General features: G+C 42.6%; 1 protein-coding gene across 20 annotated transcripts in view; it reads right to left on the bottom strand.

Moving 5' to 3' along the window:
• Positions 1 to 25,474, bottom strand: part of mycbp2 (MYC binding protein 2) — a 211,337-nt gene that overhangs the window by 96,368 nt on the left and 89,495 nt on the right. For all 20 annotated transcript variants that reach the window (XM_055870888.1, XM_055870878.1, XM_055870882.1 and 17 more), the window contains 10 exons: positions 19,930 to 20,055; positions 19,369 to 19,496; positions 16,792 to 17,018; positions 16,617 to 16,700; positions 16,288 to 16,384; positions 15,713 to 15,905; positions 12,328 to 12,602; positions 8,644 to 8,865; positions 8,095 to 8,286; positions 6,618 to 6,824 (listed from right to left, as the gene is read on the bottom strand). In XM_055870888.1, the coding sequence (XP_055726863.1) occupies positions 6,618 to 6,824; positions 8,095 to 8,286; positions 8,644 to 8,865; positions 12,328 to 12,602; positions 15,713 to 15,905; positions 16,288 to 16,384; positions 16,617 to 16,700; positions 16,792 to 17,018; positions 19,369 to 19,496; positions 19,930 to 20,055 (1,751 nt within the window). The remainder of the gene's footprint in view (positions 1 to 6,617; positions 6,825 to 8,094; positions 8,287 to 8,643; positions 8,866 to 12,327; positions 12,603 to 15,712; positions 15,906 to 16,287; positions 16,385 to 16,616; positions 16,701 to 16,791; positions 17,019 to 19,368; positions 19,497 to 19,929; positions 20,056 to 25,474) is intronic.

The raw sequence follows: 25,474 nt of genomic DNA, 5'->3' as shown, positions 1-25,474 counted from the left end.
TACTCATGGATTCTACCAATAAAAGAATGGACAACCTGACCATAGGTCCAGGACCTGAAGAACAGTTTGCAGTTCTCCCAGGGTCAACTCGACGAGATGAAACAGGAGAACAGCAAGATGACGGCAATATGTATGTCATTGAGAGATGACATCAGTTCTGTGTGTGAATCCATGATAACAATGACAGATAAAATCGGACTCTCTCGAGGGACAATCAAAGTGAAACAACACGGTTGTGGACAGAATTGCAGAAACTCCACGATACCTGGATGGAGTCTGAGGACAATGGGGGGAAAAAAGAAAGATTGAGGTGAAAGATTGAGGAGGAAAGATTGGGGTGGAGCGCACCCACAGGACTGGAAAACCCACCACCGGCCCAGGTGATAGACCCAGGCCGATAGTGGTCAAGTTCCTGAGGTTCAAGGACAAGGTAGCTGTTCTGGAAAGAGCCAAGAACTTGAGAGGAACGTATATCTTCCTCAACGAGGACTATCCTGATGCTGTGCGCCAGAAGAGGAACGAACTGATCCCAGCCATGAAAGCTGCCAGAGCGCGTAGGGACATTGCGTACATCCGCTATGACAGGCTCATTGTCCACCCTCCCTCCCAGAAGCCTGGAAATAGCTGAAAATAGCCCATATTAATATATGTAACCTTCGAAATATGGTTCATGAAATCAATAACTTGCTAACATCAGATAACATTCATATATTAGCCATTTCTGAGACTCACTTATATAATTAGTTTGATGATACATCAGCAGCAATACAAGGATATAACATTTATAGAAGAGACAGAAATGCTTGAGGGAGGTGTTGCTGTATATATATATATATATATATATATATATATATATATATATATTCAGAGCCATATCCCTGTAATGCTTAGAGAAGATCTTGTGTCAATTGTTATTGAAGTGTTGTGGTTGTGGGTTCACTTGGCACATCTAACATCTAAAGCTTTTTCTTTTGGGTTGATGCTATAGGCCACCAAGTGCTAACAGTCAGTATCTAAATAATATGTGTGAAATGCCTGATAGTGTAAGTGATGTAAACAGAGAGGTCTACTTTCTTGGGGACCTGAATATTGGCTGGTTTTCATCAAGCTGTCCACTCAAAAGGAAGCTTCTTATTGTAACCAGTGCCTGTAATCCGGTTCAGGTTATTAATCAACCTACCAGGGTGTTTACAAACACTACAGGAACAAGATCATCCATATGTATCAATCACATTTTTACTAATAATGTAGAACTGTGTTCTAAAGCTGTATCCGTACCCATCGGATGCAGTGATCACAATATAGTGGCTATATCCAGGACAGCCAAGGTTCCAACAGCTGGGCCTAAAATAGTGTATAAGTGATCATACAAAAGATTATGCTGTGATTTATGTGGATGATGTTAATGATATTTGTTGGTCTGATGTGATTAATGAGGAGCATCCAGAAGCTGCACTTGATGAATTTAAGAAACTGACAGAACTGTTAAGGCTCCATGGATTGATGACAAATTGAAAAACTGTAAAGTGGAAAGAGATGGGGCAAAGGGAGTAAGTCTGGCTGCACATCTGACTGGCTACTTACTACAAATTGTGAAATTATGTGACTAAACTCAACAAAAAGAAGAAACTGTATTATGAAGCTAAGATCAAGAATGATGGAAAAAAAACTGTGGATGAAATTATGGGCAAAAAGACAAATTCAACTCCATCTGTCATCGAATCAGATGGCTTATTCATCACAAAACCATTTGACGTTGGCAATTATTTTAATGATTATTTCATTGGCAAAGTGGGCAAACTTAGGCAGGAAATACCCACAACAAACAGTGAGCAATTATATTCATGCATAAAAAAACAAATAATGAAAGAAAAGCAGTGCAAGTTTGAATTTTGTAAAGTTAGTGTGGGAGAGGTGGAAAAATTATTGTTAACGATCAATAATGACAAACCTCCTGGCATTGACAACTTAGATTGAAAGCTACTGAGAATGGTAACTGACTCTATAACCACCTCTATCTGTCATTTTTAATCTGAGCCTAGAGGAAAGTCTAAGTGCTATGGCTGTTCAACCTCTGCCATATCATGAATTCAGAGCCATCTAATCTAATAGAACTGTTTTTTTTATGGAAGTGTCTCTAATGTCAAACATGTAAAGTGTGGTGTACCACAGGGCAGCTCTCTAGGCCCTCTACTCTTTTCTATTTTTACCAATGACCTGCCAATGGCATGAAACAAAGCATGTGTGTCCATGTATGCTGATGATTCAACCCTATACGCATCAGCAACCACAGAAACTCTTAACAAAGAGTTGCAGTTCTGTTTTGGAATGGTGGCCAGTAATAAACTCGTCTTGAACATCTCTAAAACTAAGAGCATTGTATTTGGTACAAAACATTCCTTAAGCATCTCCAATCCCAAATTAAATCAAGAGTCGGCTTCCTATTTTGCAACAAAGCATCCTTCACTCATGCTGCTAAACATACCCTCGTAAAACTGACTATCCTACCGATCCTTGACTTCGGCGACAAAATAGCCTCCAACACTCTACTCAGCAAATTGGATGCAGTCGATCACAGTGCTATCCATTTTGTCACCAAAGCCCTATATACTACCCACCACTGCGACCTGTATGCTCTCGTTTGCTGGCCCTCGCTTCAGATTTGTCGCCAAAACCACTGGCTCCAGGTCATCTATAAGTCTTTGCTAGGTAAACCCCCGCCTTCTCAGCTCACTGGTCACCATAGCAGCACCCACCCATAGCACGCACTCCAGCAGGTATATTTCACTGGTCACCCCCGATGCCAATTCCTCCTTTGGCCGCCTTTCCTTCCAGTTCTCTGCTGCTAATGACTGGAACAAATTGCAAAAATCACTGAAGCTGGAGACTCATATATCTCTCTCTAACTTTAAGCACCAGCTGTCAGAGCAGCTCACTGCACCTGTACATAGCAATCTGTAAATAGCCCATCCAACTACCTCATCCCCACACTGTTATTTATTTGTTTTGCTCCTTTGCACCCCAGTATTTCTACTCACATTAATCTTCTGCACATCTATCAATCCAGTGTTTAAATTGCTAAATTGTCATTATTTTGCCACTATGGCCTATTTATTGCCTTACCTCCCTTATCTTACCTCATTTGCACACTGTATATAGACTTTTCTATTGTGTTATTGACTATGTTTGTTTATTCCATTTAACTGTTGTTGGTGTCGCACTGCTTTGCTTCATCTTGGACAGGTCGCAGTTGTAAATGAGAACTTGTTCTGAACTGGCCTACCTGGTTTTAAATAAAGGTGAAATATATATATCTTTTTTTAAACTAGAATTAATTGGAGCAGTGGTTGACACTTAAATAACGTGCCATATAATTCTGCGACACCATGCAAGCTGTGCTGCAGTACGCTGCAACTTTTAAAGGACGAACTGTAACTGTAACCAATCGTGTGAACGGGTTAGGCAACTCAGGTGTCTACACTTCAACAGCAGGTTATTAAGTAGAACTTTGTAACCAAAAAGGGTGTAACGTAGACATCTATGGGTCTTTAGCGAAGTCCAACCAACCTTTTGATACAGGATGCAGTAATGAGTATCAAAACTATCCCCTGTAAGTATTGTTTTATAATTTGTTTTTAAAATGTAACCTTTATTTAACTAGGCAGGTCCATTAAGAACAAATTCTTATTTACAATGAGCCAACAATTATGGCCGTCGCAAACTTACGCAGACCAGAATCAAATTGGTCGGCCCCTGTGGATTTCTTGTTTTTTATTAATTCAGACTTCTTTTTTTGTAAATAGCCTAAAAGAAAAGCTTCAACTATTATTTCTCTGATCATTCAGCAAGTTCCCCTATTAGCATCCAGCCCAATTGTGAATAGGCTTAGAAGTTATTTCAAAGAGATGGTGATTAAATGCATCAAAGATTGTATTTTTCCCATAATGAGGCCTGTGTCTGAATTCATTTGTTGTGGCAGAGGGGAGGAAGTAGAACCATTCAGGGATTTGAAGGTTTTCCAGAATTTAGCCGGGTTACATTAGAGCGGTTACATACAGTGCATTCGGAAAGTATTCAGACCCCGTCCAATTCTCCAAATGTTGTTATGTTACAGCCTTATTCTAAAATGGATTAACTTTTAAAATGGATTAACATCAATTTACACACAATACCCTATAATGAAAAAGTGAAAATCAGTTTAGAAATGTAATTTGTACAATTTGCCAATTGTATTAAAAACAAAAAACAGAAAAACCTTATTTACATAAGTATTGAGACCCTTTTCTATGAGACTCGAAATTAAGTTTAGGTGCATCCTGTTTCCATTGATCATCCTTGAGAGGTTTTTACAACTTGATTGTAGTCCACCTGTGGTAAATTCAATTGATTGGACATGATTTGGAAAGGCATACACCTGTCTATACATGGTCCCACAGTTGACAGTGCATGTCAGAGCAAAAACCAAGACACGAGGTCAAAAGAATTGTCCGTAGAACTCCGAGACAGGTTTGTGTTGAGGCAGATATGGGGAAAGGTACCAAAAAATGTCTGCAGCATGGAACGTCCCCAAGAACACAGCGGCCTCCATCATTCGTAAATGGAAGAAGTTTGGAACCACCAAGACTCTTCCTAGAGCTGTCCGCCCGGGCAAACTGAGGAATCGGAGGAGAAAGGCCTTGGTCAGTGAGGTGACCAAGAACCCAAAGGTCCCTCTGACAGAGCTCAAGAGTTCCTCTGTAGAGATGGGAGAACCTTCCAGAATGACAACCATCTCTGTAGCACTCCACCAATTAGGCCTTTATGGTAGAGTGGCCAGACGGAAGCCACTCCTCAGTAAAAGGCACATGACAGTCAGCTTGGAGTTACCCAAAAGGCACCTAAAGGACTCTGAACATGAGAAACGAAGATTGAACTATTTTGCCTGAATGCCAAGTGTCACGTCTGGAAGAAACCTGGCACCATCCTTACGGTGAAGCATGGTGGTGGCAACATCATGCTGTGGGGATGTTTTTCAGCGGCAGGGACTGGGAGACTAGTCAGGATCGAGGGAAAGATGAACGGATAAAAGTAGAGAGATCCTTGATGAAAACCTGCTCCAGAGCGCTCAGGACCTTAGTCTGGGGCGAAGGTTCACCTTCCAACAAAACAACAACCCTAATCACACAGCTAAGACAACGAATGCGTGGTTTCGGGACAAGTCTCTGAATGTCCTTGAGTGGCCGAGCCAGAGCCCGGATTTGAACCCGATCGAACATCTTGGAGAGACCTGAAAATAGCAGTGCAGCGATGCACCCATCACACCAGACAGAGATTGAGAGGATCTGCAGAGAAGAATGGGAGAAACTCCCCAAATACAGGTGTGCCAACCTTGTAGCGTGTCAAACCCATGTACAACGAGTGACTGGAGGCCCATCTCTAACACCATGCCTTGGAAAAATCCAGGAGGCCTTCATAAAAATTAAAAACAACTCATGCCAACAGTTTTATCTGAGTGCATAAATCAGAATGCCTACCTACCAAAGTCCAGCCCTACTACCACCTTGTACAAACCACCTGTGAAACACCACTCTACCCACTGCTGTTATCACTCTCGGGGTCTGCAAATGTTGATCTGATCACATGAGTAGCCAGGTGTGCTGTTATCACTCTCGGGGTCTGCAAATGTTGATCTGATCACATGAGTAGCCAGGTGTGCTGTTATCACTCCCGGGGTCTGTAAATGTTGATCTGATCACATGAGTAGCCAGGTGTGCTGTTATCACTCTCGGGGTCTGCAAATGTTGATCTGATCACATGAGTAGCCAGGTGTGCTGTTATCACTCCCGGGGTCTGTAAATGTTGATCTGATCACATGAGTAGCCAGGTGTGCTGTTATCACTCTCTGGGGTCTGCAAATGTTGATCTGATCACATGAGTAGCCAGGTGTGCTGTTATCACTCTCTGGGGTCTGCAAATGTTGATCTGATCACATGAGTAGCCAGGTGTGCTGTTATCACTCTCGGGGTCTGCAAATGTTGATCTGATCACATGAGTAGCCAGGTGTGCTGTTACCACTCTCGGGGTCTGCAAATGCGAGTTGCAGTTGCTTTCCGCGTTGGGAAATAGTAATGCTATTTGCTGACTATTAGAAGTACAGTAATACTTTTGGCATTGTTGGAAAGATCAGATTCTTCCATTTTTATTCCCTTATCACTGTTATTTACCCACCTCGTATGGTTATGACGGGGAGAAAATCAGAGTTGTAAATTGTTTAACCTGCAGCCAGCTTTGTAGCCTATGATTACTCATGGGGTACTATGGTTATAATATGTCACAATAGAAATATTGCCAGCTAAGATATAGAAGTGGGATTGTAGTTGGACAAGGTTATCTGAATGTGTACATGATAGAAGTTAGAGGTAAATCTAAAGAGGTAATATAGAGAAGAAGAAAAAATGCATTGACAAATTACTGACTAAAAGTGTGTGGACTTTGAGTCAACTGATAATAACAAAAACTAAGACCGATGAAATGACTCAAATGTGACTAAGACTAAAAGTTATTAGTCAAAAGACAAACTAAATGTAAAATATCTACCAAAATTAACACAGAATTAAAGGCAGATCTAAAACTCTTACATCATCAGCGAGCACCTCCAACTCGTACTCATGGCTGCCTCCGCCGCCGTAGACACAAAAACCCACCAGCACCACGCCAGGCTTGTCCACTGTCAGACAGATGGCATCTGGAGAGCCGTTGCCCGTGTTCCAGCTGCGGCCCTGGCTCGTCTTGGTGAAGCGGTTGGGAGTGGACTTCACAGAGTGAAGCGAGTTCAGACCGTCCACCTGGGACAGACGAAGAGACAAGTCATTATGGTGTCTTTTATATCTTTTTTTTTGTGGTCATGTACTGGTTGTATAAGGACATTTTATTAACGTCATTTTAGCAACCAGAAAAATGGGTATTTATCTGGTTGTAATCTGACCAGACAAAATATTTTTCACAACGCCTTGATCTTGTCATGATCTTTACCTGGTTTTAACAGATACTAATTGGTTCTAATCTGGTTATATGACGTCTTGTCAACCAGAAAACCAGTTTACAAAAAGCTAATTACATCATTAAGACCATGCGCCAAATGGGTGTTCTTTATGAGCTTTATAATTCCACCAGGTGGTAGTACTGAGGTGAATAAACATGAGGGACGTTTCATTGTTATTGAACAAGACAATGACTGATCCAACCTCATGACCATGACGTCAGCCAGAAACATTACACCGAGGATGTCCTGATGTGGTTAGCATTAGTCACCTTGCTATTTATGCAACACCTATTTGGCCAGAGAGAGCCTGCCTATTGTTGTTACAAGGATATCCAAGGCCCAAAAGGGAACAATAGCAGTTTCCTTGACAACATAAACGATGGATTTTGAGCAAGCAGCTGGGGCTGTTGTCATGATGACAGGGTGCCAGAGTGATTGAGATTGACTGTTGAGAATGCAACCGTTGGCCGCTGGGTACAGCGATACAGACGGAAATGTGGTTGGACAGAGTGAGAGACGTCACTCCACCAAGTGACTCAGCGTCTTGTAAACAAGATAAGTCATCCTGACGTTTTTTCTCTGTTTTGTTATTATAATTTTCAAACTATATATTGGATGCAGATTAACATTTGATGTACATTTGATGAACATTTTATTAAATTAATATTAAAATTGCAATGAAACAATACACTGTAAATGGTGGATATTAAAAGCTGAATGACAACCCAAACAGAGCACTATATTTGGTCTGGAGTCAGGTCTAAATTGATTTAGACAAAATTGGGGAAGACCGATTCAATTATGAATCCAGCCAACTCAGCAAAAGGAATAGGACTAGATTTAATTTGTAAAAATGCTAACTATAACAATGTCCTGTATTGTTCTGTTCAATCCCTGAATAGACAGAACCTGGTAATGAATTAAATCCCAAACACAAACCTTGAGCTCTCTCTTTACACATAAACCAGATATAGAATGTGTGTGTGTGTGTGTGTGTGTGTGAGACACAGTGTGTGTGTGTGTGTGAGACACAGTGTGTGTGGAGTGCACATGCGCATGTGTATGTTCTTTACCTCGGAGCCCAGGGCAGAGGCGGTGAGCTCAGAGACTATGCTGGCCAGCAGGCCACAGGTGTTGGAGACCAGGTGGGGGGAGAAGACCTCCACCTCCTTCCTCAGGCTTTTCCTCACCGGTAGCACCACGATCACCAGCATCTTCTCAAGAACCTCCCGGAAACTGGCCATCCCCATCAGGTTCTCCTCCCTCTGAAAGGGGAGAGGAGAAAAGGAGAGAAAGGAAGCTAAAGAAAAGTATGGTCAGCAACAGTGTCTTCTCTAATTTTATTTAAAAATATATATATATTTCAATGATAACACATTTTAATAGGAGTGTTACAACAGTAAAATAGGTCAAGATAGATTGCCAACCCCTGTGCTAGATATGGGATATTCACAAAAAGTCTCAGAGCACAAGTGCTGTCCTAAGTTGAGCTTTTAAGATAATAATGAAGATTGCATAGACCTGGGAAACTGAACTTAGACCGACACTCCAACTTGGGAGATGCTTTTTGAATACAGGTCCTCATTGGTCACACATTGTGTTGAAATTTCGCTTTCACTCACATGGCTGAGTTTCTCCATGTGCGCCACCAGCAGGGGGAAGCGGTGGGCGAGCGCCGAGTCATTCTCCGTGCTGACCTGTTTGACCAGCGAGCGCAGCAGCACCTCGCCGTCGTACGCAATGGGCAAGATGGACGTCAGCTTGACTGTTGTGTTGCACAGCGCAGACATCACCGCCGCCAACAGTCGGCTGCTCGATGTGCGGAAGTTGGCCTCGGCGATGTCCTGGTGAAAGGGAGAGGGGAAAGAAGGGTAGGTGAGGTGGCAAGAGCCAGATAACATGACCCAGAATGCATTCTAACCTAAATGATCACTAGCTGTGTCTTTTTTTAGATCATTTTGGTACACAAAAGCTTAGAGGAGCCATTGTGATAGAAACCAAGACACTGGCCGTGTCTGAAATATGACTTGCCTACTACTTACTTAAACGTTATAGTCTGTACTAGTAGTACTACATACTAGTGTGAATTTACTGTTTACAGGGTTCGTACAGATCATGGAGACACAAATTCAAGCACTAATATTTATTTTCAAGGACCATCAATTTGTAGTAGGTCATATTATGCAATTGTTTCTTGTCGCCACCAGATGACAGTATATCGCCACAACCACAAAAAAAGAAATAAAACATTATTCATCACTACCTTACAAGTTCTACTCAATAATACATAGTTTCACTACTTATTTACTACATACATGAGTGGTAAGTCAGTACTGAAGATTTTGTAATTTGAGTAGTGATGAGCAGAGTTTTGGGACATACCTACTGGTGAACACACATTTCCTATTCGCATTACTACACAATTCCATCTTAATTACTGTTTTTATTGGGCATTTGGGAATCTACTACTTAATAGCTACGAAAACACATCTTGCTTCCGACTGGCAGCTTTAGTGTCGGCGGTTGAGAGAAGGGTGGGTGGCCCGTGATTGAGGCGATTGGCAAAAAAGCTCTGGAGGTTGTTGCAAAGAAAAAGCCACAATGTTTCATGAGCTGAAATAAAAGATCACAGAAAAGTTTCATACTCACAAAAGGCATCTTTGAATCTACATTTGCCCGGCATTTTAGCTCTCGATGTGACGTTTGGCGGCACCACAGCGTGAAACACTTGAGGGAAAAAACTAGGTAGTCTGCATGGAAATTAATTCGCAAGACCAATACTATATTTTAATATTTTTCATAAGCATATTATATAATTTTCTGTTCTCACCCCCATTTTAATTCTTGTACTTTTCAAGTACCAATTTTAGAAAATTACAGATTTTCACAATATTCCGTTACTTGAATTTCAGAGTGCCAAATTAAAATACTTTACGCACCTCAAGCGAGCCATGTGTTTAGTAAAACCGAATGCAGTAAGCAACAAATAACAGTATACTAGGCTCATCCTACTGAGAATGCGTCATTAATGCGCAATTGCATTGATTCCAGCCATTTGTTCATTTTGGTACAGTGCGTACCTCAGCTGTTGAAAAATACAATTGGGTCTCGAAAGACGACTCTCTTCCTCAATAGGGTGCATCGAATTCTACTAGATGAAAAGCCAAAATGAGTATGATGTCCAGGCATTTAAAGAATACAAAAGAAACTACAAAATGTTATTTTATTGCATACCCAAGATGCCTACTATTTAGAACGCATGTACGGGTATTCAGAGGGCCACAGTATATGCCATTTAGCAGACGCTTTTATCCAAAGTGTCTTACCGTCATGCATGCATTAATCTCTAATGGACAGACACGTACCATAATGTCTGTCAACAGACTGGGACACGACGACTAGGGAACTTTGTTTATCACTGATCATTTGGACAGATCACGATTTCACAGGTGTTCGCATCTTTCGAATTTCAGACATTTGGCCCAGACTTTCCTGTAACTTGCAATGAGAGGAGGGTGGTGCTTCCGCTCCTCGTTTTAGTATCGTTTCTTACGTCTGCCCACAGAAGCTCCTTCCGCTCCTCGTTTTAGTATCGTTTCTTACGTCTGCCCCCAGAAGCTCCTTCCGCTCCTCGTTTTAGTATCGTTTCTTACGTCTGCCCCCAGAAGCTCCTTCCGCTCCTCGTTTTAGTATCGTTTCTTACGTCTGCCCCCAGAAGCTCCTTCCGCTCCTCGTTTTAGTATCGTTTCTTACGTCTGCCCCCAGAAGCTCCTTCCGCTCCTCGTTTTAGTATCGTTTCTTACGTCTGCCCCCAGAAGCTCCTTCCGCTCCTCGTTTTAGTATCGTTTCTTACGTCTGCCCCCAGAAGCTCCTTCCGCTCCTCGTTTTAGTATCGTTTCTTACGTCTGCCCCCAGAAGCTCCTTCCGCTCCTCGTTTTAGTATCGTTTCTTACGTCTGCCCCCAGAAGCTCCTTCCGCTCCTCGTTTTAGTATCGTTTCTTACGTCTGCCCCCAGAAGCTCCTTCCGCTCCTCGTTTTAGTATCGTTTCTTACGTCTGCCCCCAGAAGCTCCTTCCGCTCCTCGTTTTAGTATCGTTTCTTACGTCTGCCCCCAGAAGCTCCTTCCGCTCCTCGTTTTAGTATCGTTTCTTACGTCTGCCCCCAGAAGCTCCTTTCACTCTACTGTTCAGATATGGACCTGCCTCCCAGATCACATTGTTGGCGAGATCACCTCTTCTGCTCTTCACGCCTTCAAAATGTAGAGCTCATGGACATCTCCTAGCATCACCACTTACCTTGTAGAGCCTTTGAGGTGCAGTGAACCATTGTTTGAGCCAATTGTATGTACTGATGTCTGATATGGATATTCAAAATTGCACCCAATAATAAAAAAAATTATATATAGTTTTTTAAATAAACACTTAATTGAGCATCTGACGCAATTCCGCAATATTTTTGTTCTAGGTTTCCTAGATTTTTGACCTGACAAGCCTTGAGATGTAATCAATTTGGATTGATAATATAGTATAAATTATTACATGCAGGGGGTTGTTTGGTTCCGTGTGGCTCAGTTGATTCAGCATGGCACTTGCAACGGCAATTATCGTGGGTTTGATTCCCGCTGCGTGCATAACTTATTTCGTATGGGTGGCAACAGTGGGCATCAAACCCACGATAATTCGCGTGCCATGCTGAATCAACTGAGCCACACAGGACCAAAGCCCCCCCTGCATGTAATAATTCATACTATATTATCAATCCAAATTGATTACATCTCAAGGCTTGCCATGTCAAAAACTCCCTCTAAACAGTATCAGGCGTGAGTGACATCACTACACAACACAAACAGATGCGGTCAAATATATTGGCATCTTCACATGAGTCACTAGGTCTTAAAAAAAGTTTACATTGAAAAATGATTTTGTATTTACACGGGTATTTGTTTGGTTACAACTGCACAGGACCAATGAAAAAAAGACATCAAAACTGAAATTTAGATTTTTCACTTCAAGTAAAAAAAATAAAAAAAACAGCTTGAATTATTCTAAATTAAATTAGGTTGGAGGAAATTATTCGTATTTACTGTGTAATTTCTCTCAACTGTGGTAAGTTGCAGGTGCCTACAGGTTAAAAACAGCCATGAAACAAAAAAACGAAACATTCTGCTCCATTGCACTACATTGTAAAGTGGCCCATATATTTGACCACATCTGTAAGTCTATGCAGTCTGTGTAGGAACTGAACAAACAACCTTAATGTTGAACCCACAATCTTGGTCGACAGAGCTCCCTCTCTCTTTGACCCACCTGGTCGAGGCAGTTGAGCAAGTCGCAGAGGCAGGCCCACTGCAGAGCGGGCTTGGGGTAGAAGGAGTGGAAGCAGGAGGTAAAGGTGTTGTGGCACTCCTGCAGCACGGCCTCCAGCAGGGTGAGGGGCTGGGACAGGTAGCCCTGAGGGTCGTTGTCCAGCTGGGTCAGGCAGTTGTCCATGCCCTCCGAGAGGATCTTCTTGAGCAGGCTACGGGTGTTGCCGACGCACTCCACCAGCTTGCTGGACTCTTCCACCACCGCCTTGGCACTGGCTGCAGAGGAGGGAAGGACAGTAATAGGACAGAGGCCTGGGGGTTTAGCCATGCTGTTACATTCAGTTGACAAGAAACTTTACTTAACACTAGAACCGCTGGGACTTGAGGGACCCCCCTTAAAACTAATGAGCAGTCATTCTGATTTCATGTATGCCATCGCAAAAATTATTTGGTTGTGTTTATGAAGGCCTTTGGAAACAGAATACCATTTGATTTTGTATTTTAAATAACAGAATAGCATTTTTCATTCATTTATGCTATCGTAGGCTACATGTAAAAGCAAAAAAAACTAAAATTCAAGTGTTCAATCAATTTTTATTCATGGCGTGCCATTGTTATAACTATGAAACAGAAAGCATGTGTGTTGGAACACGGTAACAGCTTATTTTTAGAACGACAAAATAAAAAAATACCCCAACCACCAAGACGCACGGTCAAGATTCATCAAATGATGAAAACATGAGTAGCCTTAACTCTTATAAGCGCCAAGTGGCCTTGATAAATAGTTGAACACATCACAAAGGCAAATCAAATGTTATTGGTCACGTACACTTATTTAGCATATGTTATTGCAGGTGTAGCCAAATGCTGGTGTTCCTAGCTCCAACAGCGCAGTAATATCTAACAATTCACAACAATACACAAATCTAAAAGTAAAAGAATGAAAGAAATATAAATATTAGGACAAGCAAAAATAGAGTAGAATAGAATACACTATATACATGAGATGAGTAAAGCAGTATGCAAACATTATTAAAGTGAATAGGGTTCCATTATTAAAGTGAATAGGGTTCCATTATTAAAGTGGCCAGTGATTCCATGTCTATGTACAGTACCAGTCAAACGTTTGGACACACCTACTCATTCAATGGTTTTTCTTTATTTTTACTATTTTCTACATTGTAGAACAGTGAAGACATCAAAACTACGAAATAACACATGGAATCATTTAAGTTAACTGCACCTCAGACTGCATCCCAAATAAATGCTTCACCGAGTTCAAGTAACATCTCAACATCAACTGTTCAGAGGAGACTCAAATTGCTGCAAAGAAACCACTACGAAAGGACACCAATAAGAAGAGACTTGCTTGGGCAAAGAAACACGAGCAATGGACATTAGACCGGTGGAAATCTGTCCTTTGGTCTGATGAGTCCAAATTGGAGATTTGTGGTTCCAACCGCCGTGTCTTTGTGAGACGCAGAGTAGGTGAACGGATGATTTCCGCATGTGTGGTTCCCACCGTGAAGCATGGAGGAGGTAGTGTGATGGTGCTTTACAAATTTCTTCAGCTTCCTGAGGTTGAAGAGGCGCTGTTGCACCTTCTTCACCACAGTGTGTGGGTGGACCATTTCAGATTGTCAGTGACGTGTACGCCGAGGAACTTGAAGCTTTCCTCCTTCTCCACTGCGGTCCCGTCGATGTGGATAGGTGCGTGCTCCCTCTGCTGTTTACTGAAGTCCACCATCAGCTCTTTCGTTTGGTTGACGTTGAGGGAGAGGTTATGTTTCTGGCACCACTCTTCCAGGGCCCTCACCTCCTCCCGGTAGGCTGTCTCGTCATTGTTGGTAATCAGGCCTACTACTGTTGTGTTGTCTGCAAACTTGATGATTGAGTTGGAGGTGTGCATGGCCACGCAGTCATGGGTGAACAGGGAGTAGAGGGGGCTGAGCACGCACCCATTTGTAATTCATGATTTGCTGTAGACCCTGCCACACACGTCTAGTGTCTGAGCCGTTGAATTGCGACTCCACTTTATCTCTGTACTGACGTTTCACCTGTTTAATGGCCTTACAGAAGGAATAACTACACTATTTGTATCCAACAATATTCCCGGACACCTTGCCATGGTTAAATGTGGTGGTTTGCGATTTCAGTTTTGCGCAAATGCTGCCATCTATCCACGGTTTCTGGTTTTAATAGATACCCCTATACACTTCCTGATGATCGCAGGCACCGTGTCCGTGTAAACGTCAATGTTATTCTCTGAGGCTACCCGGAACATATCCCAGTCCGCGTGATCAAAACAATCTTGAAGCATGGATTCCCGACCGATCGGCGTTGAGACCTTAGCACAGGTACTTCCTGTTTGAGTTTTCGACTATAGGAAGGGAGGAGCAAAAGGGAGTGCTAATCTGATTTGCCGAAGGGAGGGCGGGGTAAGCCCTTGTAGGTGTCTCGAAAAAAGGGTGAGTAGCAGCTGATAATGTTTTTCCAAAGCGTTATGTCATTATAATGCAGTGAAAAACAGGTACTTATTGTCAGCTCGTGCGCGTCTTCATGCAGTTGCATTTCATTTAAGCTCTTATCCCTTGTGCTAGCTGTTGACCATTTTTGCTACTTTCACTTGCTTGACACACTTTGGTTGTAATGCCTAATAGTCTCCGGTTTTCTCATTGTGTCCCGTCCTCTTGTCATCCTTCAGCACCGTTGTGGAACAGCTGCACCGGTGCCTTGTTTTGCGCAGACGGAGGGAGCTCACATCTCACTTTGTTCTTGGTGCCGGCCAGACTTGTTTTCTTCGCAAACAACTTGTTCGCCAACTACAGTGAGGTGAAGAAATTGGCCCATGGTGAAATTTATCCCCTTGCCAAGGTAAGGTTCCACAAGCCTCATCACCACATTGTCCAAAACTAGCTCACCTGCTGCCCAATGTGGATATTTTCCCAGATATTGAAAGTCGTTCAGCATGTACAATTATGCACGCTCTCACTGTGTAGCCTACTCTAAAAGTTGGACAGAGTAGGCGTGACTTAAAAAATGGCAGTCAAAATGACTGTATTAGCGGTTCTATTGTTAAAGCTGACAGGTATAATGGTTTTATTGCTTGCTATGAGCCTTTAAAATGTAAGGCTAATAATGTGTTAGGTCTCTACGTAGTAAAATCCTTGGCATCAACTTTTGATGTGTGTGTGTGTGTGTGTGTGTGTGTGTGTGTGTGTGTGTGTGTGTGTGTGTGTGTGTGTGTGTGTGTGTGTGTGTGTGTGTGTGTGTGTGTGTGTGTGTGTGTGTATGTATGTATGTGTGTGTGTGTGTGTGCATGCATGTGTGTTTGTGCACGCCGCATATGTGTGCACGTTTGTGCACGTGCATCTTTGTAACCCTACCAGATATGGGGAAGATCTCACAGATGTAGACGCGGAGCAAGCGCAGGCAGCAGGTCCCTACGAAGCGAAGGCGCTCCAGGTCCAGCAGGGTGGCCGTGTACTGGAAGCCTTTCAGGCCCCTCAGTTCCTCCACCCCCAGCACCAGGGTGGTCCAGCTCCAGTGGAGGATACTCAGCAGGGACTCGAAACAGTCCTACAGGGAGAGGAGAGGACAACTTTGCTGCAGTTTTATTAAATGTTTACTACAGCTTTACAACCTATTCATGAAATCTTCACTAGCAACATCCTAACTACTATTGTATTACACTCCAGGGTGATGTTCATTATGGCATGCAAAGGAAAATGTTTTAAAACATTTTGCAACTGAAAACTAAAACGAGTGTTTCTTATTGAACAAGTCCAGGTAGTCCCTCCCTGTTTAACTACATTTTATTCTGTTTGGTGACTGATGAACACAATCCAGGAGTTAAATTGGTAATTCCTAAATAAGACAGGCCTGTGTATTGATTCTGGGGTCTCTGTGGCCTTCCTGGGAACAAGTCTAGCTAGGAGAAACACAAGCGTGCGGTACGTACCACTGAGACGGTCCTCGCGAAGGAGCGTTTGAGGATGTGAACCGGCTCACTGGTCTGCTGTTTCCCTTTGGCTGCGTTGCCATCGTTCGACGGAAGCCTGGAATAGTAAAACAACCACATCACATTCCCATTACAGAGCTGGTTTCTTGAAGTTCATCAATATACATTTCATGGGTCACTATTTCAGACAACATGAGAATGATGGTGCCGACAGACATGGCAGCTCTGCTTCTAACTCCTAAGCAACTTTTGCTACACCCGCAATAACATCTGCTAAATATGTCTATGTTACCAATAAAATGGGATTTGCATGTAGGAAAATGACTTGCCTGTACAAGAGGTGAGCTATTTGACCTGCGTTCACATCGGTACCGTTGTTTGACTTCTTGGAGCTCTTGAACTGAAAGACCACACTGCAAAAGGGTGTAGGTTGACATTATTCACAATGACAATGAGGATATCTTTTGAAGTAATATAGGTATTTCTACGAACTACAATAGTTACCTGTCATCTGTGGTGATGGTGGCCTGTCCGTGGGAGCCACAGTCTGAGCTGGGCCCAGACACCTGGGCCCAGGCCACGTACCACCAGCCCAGCTGCAGCTGCACCGGTTCGTCAAACATCATGGCGTACTTCTCCCTGGCAGCGCAGTCATAGGCCAGGACGTCAGTCTCAGCCAGGAGGTCCCCATCCGTCTCATGGTCTCCACCATCAGGCCCCAGCTCTAACAACTGCACAGTAACAACACAACAGTCAGCAATGACACACAACAGTCAACCCTACTAGCAGAACTTGAATAGACCTCTATTCGGGCTGTGGTATGATTTAAACTATTTGCTAATGTGTTCAATATCACCGAACCTAGAAATATAAAGGTTACAGTAATACATTGATAAATAAACAAACAGTTGACGCTAGAATACCTACTAACCTTGATATTTGAAGTGTACTCAAACAACTGAGATTACATAGGTTAAATATACAGGTATTGTAACTACCAAAATAAAGGAAACACGCAAGTCAGGATTCGTACAGAACGTGGCACGTTAAATTCAAGGACTTTCAAGTACTTTTCAAGCACTAATATTTATTTTCAAGGACCATCAATTTTTTTAGCAGATCATATTATGAAATTGTTTCTAGTCGCCACCAGATGGCAGTATATCTCCACAACCGCATGAAAAAAATAACTTAGTATTTATCACTACCTTACAAGTTATCCTCCATAATAGGTCATTTCACTACTTATTTAATACGAGTGGTAAGTCAGTACTGATCATTTGGTAATTTGAGTAGTTATGAGCAGAGCTTTGGGACATGCCTACTGATGAACACACATTTCGTATTTGCATTACAACACAATTCGTATTCGTATTACTAGACAATTCCAGCTTAATGACTGTTTTTATTTGGGCATTTGGGAATCTACTACTTAACAGCCACGAAAAATCTTCTTACTTCCGACTGGCAGCTTTAGTGTCGGCGGTCGTGAAAAGAGCGGGTGGGCTGTATTTGTATTTAATGGGATCCCCATTAGCTGCTCTCTTCCTGGGGTCCAAACACACCAAAGCACCCACATCACATATAAAACAAAATATAAAACAGTGAACTACGTTTGTACTGAATGAGCGAAAGATAAAACAGTACATCATATAACAGCCCTACACTACCACATATCCACAAATGTTCAATACCACCATACAACAATATCACAATGTGTGCATATGCATGCGTCTGTACCTTTGTGTGTGTGTCTCTTCACAGTCCCTGTTGTTACATAAGATGTTTTTGTAGCTGCATTTCAAATCTGATTCTACTGCTTGCATAAGTTACCTGATGTGGAATTGAGGAATCCATGGAATCTGCGCTGCCATGTCTGTCGGCACCATTATTCTCATGTTGTCTGAAATAGTGACCCATGAAATGTATATTGATGAACTTCAAGAAACCAGCTCTGTAATGGGAATGTGAGGTGGTTGTTTTACTATTCCAGGCTTCCGTCGAACGATGGCAACGCAATCCATGGAATCCATGTGGTCATGGCACTATGCAGTACTGTGCACTTCCCATAGTCTGTTCAGGACTTGGGGACTGTGAAGAGACCACAGGTGGCATGTCTTTGGAGTATGCATGGGTGTCAGAGATGTGTGTGTATTTTAAAACAGACAGCTTGGTACATTCAACGCCTCTTACAAAAACAAGTAATGATCGACTTCATCTCTCTTTCACTTTGAGCCAGGAGAGATTGACATGCATGTCATTAATGTTAGCTCTCCGTGTACTTTTAAAGGGCCAGCTGTTGCTGTAATAGCTGACGTGTTGAGTCATGTGTACATAGACACACTGGCCTAACTCAAAGCCAGTGGCATATCGTTAGTTAAGATTGAAAAAAAGCAAGGGGCCTAAACAGTTACCCTGGGGAATTCCTGATTCTACCAAGATTATGTTTGAGATGTTTCCATTACAGAACACCCTCTGTGTTTTGTTAGACAAGTAACTCTTTATCCACATTATAGCAGGGGGTGTAAAGCCATACCACATACGTTTTTCCAGCAGCAGACTATGATAGATCATGTCAAAATCTGCACTGAAGTCTAACAAGACAGCCCCCAGAATCTTTTTATCATCAATTTCTCTCAGCCAATCATAAGTCATTTGTATAAGTGCTGTGCTTGTTGTGTGTCCTTCCTTATAAGCGTGCTGAAAGTCTGTTGTAAGTCTGTTGTAAATAGCATGGTATCTGATAAAATACAATGTTTTCCAGAAGTTTACTAAGGGTTTGTAACATGCTGATTGGTTGGCTATTTGAGCCAGTAAAGGGGGCTTTACTATTCTTGGGTAGTGGAATGACTTTAGCTTCCCTCCAGGGCCTATTAAGACACGGTGTTGGTGTTTCCTTTATTTTGGCAGTTACATTTACATTGGTGATAGCTTTTGGGTGTGAGAACTGTGTGGCAGCCTTCAGTGCTGTGGGTACTACACATTGGTGGTAAATGGGATAAATAACCGTCAAACATTTATAGACCTAGCAAAAAGAGCTAGAGGAAATGCAGTCCATTTGCTAGTGTCCCTGCCACTGACCTTGAGCTTAGCGGTGTACTCCCCACGGCCCCCGAAAAGGCCCAGTCCCCCCAGCAGGATGTCCGCATCAGAACAGAAGCGGATAGCCTCCACCGAGTGGGCCGAGTAACCCCAGCCACCCCCGTGACCTATGACATTACACATGAAGTTGCGATGACTCAGGCTCTGCAGCATCATCCTCTGTGCTCATAACAATACAATGAGGTTAGTTTTACGGGCAGATTTTTTGTTGAGCGGCTGGTCGGGGGGCCAGAACATAATTACAAATGATTTGTAGACTGCAAATTGAATGCAAAAAGCCCAAACAGATAATGTTTTAATAAAACAATCATTTTAACTATTGCTTACATTTGCATTTGAGGGAATACTTGGGAACAGATTACTTAAATACAAATCAATTGGAGCTGATTTCCTGGTGTTTTTAGAGTCTTATGTCGATCAAAGACATTTTCAGAAAACTTGGGGGGCCAAATGAAACCACTCGCGGTTAGGGAACCTTAGGGAACCTTGCTGTAGAAGATGAGAACTGAAACACATGAGTGACTGAGTGTGTGGACTCACTCTCGAAGCGGTTGACCACGCTGTAGTCCTCCTTGGAGTAGACCTTCATAACGGCCTGAGTCTCCTCCTCTGTGCTGGCCACGCCCATCTTCAGCTCTGGCATGGCCGCCAGCGTATCCAGGCAACCTGGTCACAACACAGTTCATGCTTAACATTATAATCAGACAAATTGACATACCTGTTTATCGTTTTGTCTGTTTTTGGTGTGCCTTTGTAAGTGCTTTACAGTACTTCTGTAAAAGCACTGTGCTAAAGTGGTACACTGTGCTAAAGTGGTACACTGTGCTAAAGTGGTACAGAAAAATAAATGTTCTTATTAGCTAGGCCTTTCTGCAAATACAGAGATGAATAATTCATTTTTAAAGGGGGAAAAAAAGGACAAAGCGTGCAGCAAAATAGCTTCGAACATTTAGATAATGGCTGCTGTTTTACAAGCTCCTAACCAATTGCGCTATTTTGTTTGTTTTTTCGCATTGTTTGTAACTTATTTGGAAACATAATGTTGCTGCTACCGTCTCTTAGGACCGAAGAGAGCTTCTGGACATCAGAAGAGCAATAACACACCTCGAACTGGACAAAGATTTTTTCTTTAATGAGTCCGACGTGAAGGATATACTGCTTCCCCGAGACCAGGCCCAAATCCCCGTCATTCGCGCGAAGACGGAAAGGGTGGGTGGGGGTGTGTCGAGGAAATGCTCGTCTGAGGTAGAGTACCTCATGATAAGCTGTAGACCACACTATCTACTAAGATAGTTTCCATTTATATTATTCGTAGCCGTCTATTTACCACCACAAACCGATAATGGCACGAAGACAGCACTCAACGGCACTCAAAGGCCATAAGCAAACAGGAAAATGCTCATCCAGAAGCGGCGCTCCTGCTGGCCGGGGATTTAAAAGCAGGCAAACTTAAATCTGTTCTACCTCATTTCTACCAGCATGTCACATGTGCAACCAGAGGAAAAACATCTCTAGACCACCTTTACTCTACACACAGAGATGCATACAAAGGTCTCTCTCGCCCTCCATTTGGCAAATCTGACCATAATTATATCCTACTGATTCCTGCTTACAAGCCAAAACTAAAGCAGGACGTACCAGTGACTCGCTTAATACAGAAGTGGTCAGATGGCACGGATGCTAAGCTACAGGATTTTTTTGCTAGCCAGACTGGAATATGTTCCGGGATTCATCCAATGGAATTAAATGAGTATACCACCTCAGTCACCGGCTTCATCAATAAGTGCATTGATGACGTCGTTGCCACATTGATCGTACGTACATTTGCCAACTATGGCTATTGTGGTGAATGTATTACCACCACACCGGCGGTCACGAGTCTCGACCATAGTCAAATTCCACGTGACAGTTCAGTCACGGTAATTATGGTTCGCCAAACTCTGATGCTGCTGATGGTCATTGGTATGCCTACCAAACTTACTAACTGCCTGGTACTCAGCACTCTATTGTCCCTCTAATCACTCTGAAATAAATAGAAATGTATTTGAAAATCTAATCAAACACTTCATGAGAGCACATGAGCTCATGTTGCGCAACATTTCAATAGGCTATGCAATTGCGCGAGAAAACAAGAGTTTTGGCCTCTACTGAAAAAAGGAGGATCGACGTTCTATAGGCTAGGCCTACTTTATTTATCAACATTACTAATATTAAGCACATTGCTTATATTTACAACAGGAGTATAGCCTACCTGGCTAGCATGAAAACAAACCACGGGGAAAAGCGTCCTCCATTCGCTATTTAAGTGCCTAGATGACATGTATTCTTTCCCCCTGCCCCTGTTTCGATACAGGTGCATGATAATGGTCCATTCTAAATGACAACAAATTTCAGATCATTTTCACCATAAAAATGCAAAAATGCATAAAAGCATTACAAGTCCAACGCTCTAACCACGAGGCTACCTGCCGCCCAATTTGCGCTTATAGCCTACTACCATGTGTGCATTGCTGCACTTATAATGTGAAGAAATAGCCTAATAGTTTATCAACATTTTAAGCTAAACGTTTTGATCTGCTGCATCAGTCACATAGCGTAAAAACGTTTTTTTGTTGCTAGTGGTTGTATGGTGGTTTGTTGGTAGTGGTTATTTGGGATCTTTCACATCCAACAACTGTCCCAAACTATGTTTGGAATATTTCTTCCTCACACAGAATAGGTCAACCTTTGTACCATGGGGGATAGTAGATTGATATAGGCTAGTGCTTTTGCTGTTCGTTGGCTGACAAAAAGTAAACGTGGACAGATCTTCCAATAACTTGAATATGCACCTCGGAATTGGATTAGGACACGTGCAGTTGCATCCCTGATGTGTCTTCACTTGTAGCCTGTGAGAAAAACCCGATCACGTGATGGGCCGCGCAGCACTCAGCGAGATTGTCACAACGGCCACTGGTAGCAAAGGGCATGGATTGTTTTAGGGTGCGTTACGGCCACACAAAGGGGATGCCGCCGTGAAATTCTCGGCATCAAGTGCTTGTCAAATCGTGAATAAAAGACTGTGCAGCCTGCTTAAAAATCAAAGCAAAGATCATGCCTTTCAAGCAACTTTTTTCAAAATCATCATTAGAGTTGCATCATGCAGCCTTACAATGCATTAGAAATCAAAACATATAGCCCAACATTTGTAGAACTAAATTTACATTATTAACTCTAAATGAACCACTCAACTAGGGTTGCAAAGGGTCGGAAAACGTTCTGGTAAATTTCCTGAAACCTATAGCAGTAGCCATTGCACGGATTGAGGGAAACAATGCCACCCTGTCTGATGTTCAGACTCTGCTTGCAGAGGAAATCCGTACTGCCCTGATCACTTCACTGTTGCTCCATGCAGAGGAAACTGCAGTTCTGAAATGCATCCGAAAACGTGAAGACCACAGCCTGAAGTCCATACGTACATGTTGGACCCCAAGAATCCTGGCAAGAGCATCCTGTCTGGTGCAGAGATCAACAAGGCCTATGGTGTCATCATTACCGTGTCTCACCACCTTGGCCTGGATGAGGGCAAGGTTCTTGGCAGTCTGGCGAAGTCCATTTCCAAGCAAGGGCTTTGGGATAGAGATGCAACATGGCAGTCGTGCCAATATATCTCACCAGCCACTTGGTGGAAGGGACTTTCTGGATCTGATGCTCTTTCCCCTGTTGCCTCCATCATCCTCCAAATCCCACCAACATCAGCCGCCTCAGAGCGCAACTGGTCCTTGTTTAGGAACACACACCAACGCACCAACAGGCTGATCAATACAAGGGTTGAAAAATTGGTGGTTCTCCTGGTAAATTTGAGGCTTTCTGAGCCTGAAAACAAGCCATCCTCAACAAGGTTGGAAAGTGAGAGTGAAGATGAGGCCTCAGAGCCTGATGTTCAAGAGGTGGACATTAAGGTCCAGGGAGAAGACATGGAAGCCTGAGAGAAGGACAACCAAAGCTTTAGTTTCTGGACTATCATTTTACAGATGTATGTTGAAAACGTTTTTGGGAGATGCGATGGATCATTGGGGATCATTAAATACTCCCTTTCTTTTGTTGTTCAGTGAAATCATCCCATGTGAAGAGCCAACTCAATTAAAGTTCAATTCGTAACTAAATTGTATTTTTTATTTATATTGGAAGGATTTAATAATTTGCTATTATTTTACTTATGATAAGGTGAAAGGTTTATGTTTCTGTCGCCATATGATATGGTAAATATATCCAATGCAAAAAACATCTACATTTAAATGGTATTAATATTAATTTGCATATCTTCCCGTTAATTCCCATATATTACCGTTAATTCCCACCGAAAAAGTCCACCTCTGAATATTCCCCAAAATGTGCAACCCTATGCTCAAAACAATGGCCGTGTGTGGCACTCCCTCAAATCGTTTGGGGGAAATATCCTTTCGATTTTATTCAGCTTTGTTCAATTGTATTCTTTATACTATAAAATAATGCCACAGAATTATCAGGCCCTAACATGAGGACAACTCAGAGTACGCTATTGTGTTCTTATGAAATAGACTACATTATCTTAATATCATGCTTCTTTAGACCTGTCTAAAATAAATAGTGGATTTACTGTGAAGGTGTAGGCTGTATTACATGGACTTATTATACTTTTTAAAATGTAGATGCTCCAAAGGTCAGCATCAGTGGCTTGTGGGCTATGTGTGGAAGCCAGGAGATGCTAAGTGTGTTGATGTTAATTAACGGTCAATTACCGTGAGACCGACAATCACCGGGACACTAATCCTACTACACCGGCTCTTACGCTCATTGGATGTGGCAGGGCTTGCAAACTATTACGGACTACAAAAGGGAAGCACAGCCGCGAGCTGCCCAGTGACGCAAGCCTACCAGACAAGCTAAATTACATCTATGCTTTCAATGAGGCAAGCAACACTGAAGCATGCATGAGAGCATAAGCTGTTCCGGGCAACTGTGTGATCATGCTCTTCGTAGCCAATGTGAGCAAGACCTTTAAACAGCTCAACATTCACAAAGCCGTGGGGCCAGATGAATTACCAGGATGTGTACTCAAAGCCTGCGTGAACCAACTGGAACGTGTCTTCACTGACATTTTCATGATGATGAGCTAAATGCCTTCTATGCTCGCTTCGAGGAAAGCAACACTGAAGCACGCATGAGAGCACCAGCTCTTCCAGACGACTGTATGATCACGGTCTCAACACCATAGTGCCCACAAAGCTCATCACTAAGCTAAGGACCCTGGGACTAAACACCACCCTCTGCAACTGGATCCTGGACTTCCTGACGGGCAGTCAACAGCTGTAGCGGAGCGGGTCGAGAGTTTAAAGTTACTTGGTGTCCACATCACCAACAAACTATCATGGTCCTAACACACCAAATAAGTCGAGAAGATGTAAAGACAAAATATTATCCCCCTCAGGAGACTGAAAAGATTTGGCATGGGTCCCTAGATCCTCAAAAAGTTCTACAGCTGCACCATCGAGAGCATCCTGACTGAGCATCCTCACCGCCTGGTAAGGCAACTGCTCGGCATCCGACCGTAAGGCGCTATAGAGGGTAGTGCGTACGGCCCAGTGCCTCACCCAACTCAAACTGTTCTCTCTGCTACCGCACAGCAAACGGTACCGGAGCGCCAAGTCTAGGTCCAAAAGGTTTCTTAACAGCTTCTACCCCCAAGCCATAAGACTGCTGAACAATTAATAAAATGGCCAACCGGACTATTTACATTTGACATCCCCCCTTTGTTTTTACACTGCTGATACTCGCTGTTTATTATCGATGCATAGTCACTTTACCCCCTACAAGTACATATTAACTACACTAACCTGTACCCCCACACATTGACTCAGTACCGGTCCCCCATGTATATAGCATCGGTGGTTATTTAATTGTGTTAAAAAAATATATTTAGTTTATTACTTTAGTTTATTTATTTACTTAACTAATTTCTTGACCTACATTGTTGGTTAAGGGCTTGTAAGTAAGCATTTCACGGTAAGGTTGTATATTCGGCACATGAGAAATTAATTTAATTTGATTTGAATAGCCTAGCGAT

The sequence above is a fragment of the Salvelinus fontinalis genome, chromosome 19 (genome assembly GCF_029448725.1).
Source record: "Salvelinus fontinalis isolate EN_2023a chromosome 19, ASM2944872v1, whole genome shotgun sequence".
In the NCBI taxonomy this organism is placed as follows: Eukaryota; Metazoa; Chordata; class Actinopteri; order Salmoniformes; family Salmonidae; genus Salvelinus; species Salvelinus fontinalis.
The sequence above is the reverse complement of the archived record's forward strand: the minus strand, read 5'-3'. Positions and strand labels throughout refer to the sequence as shown.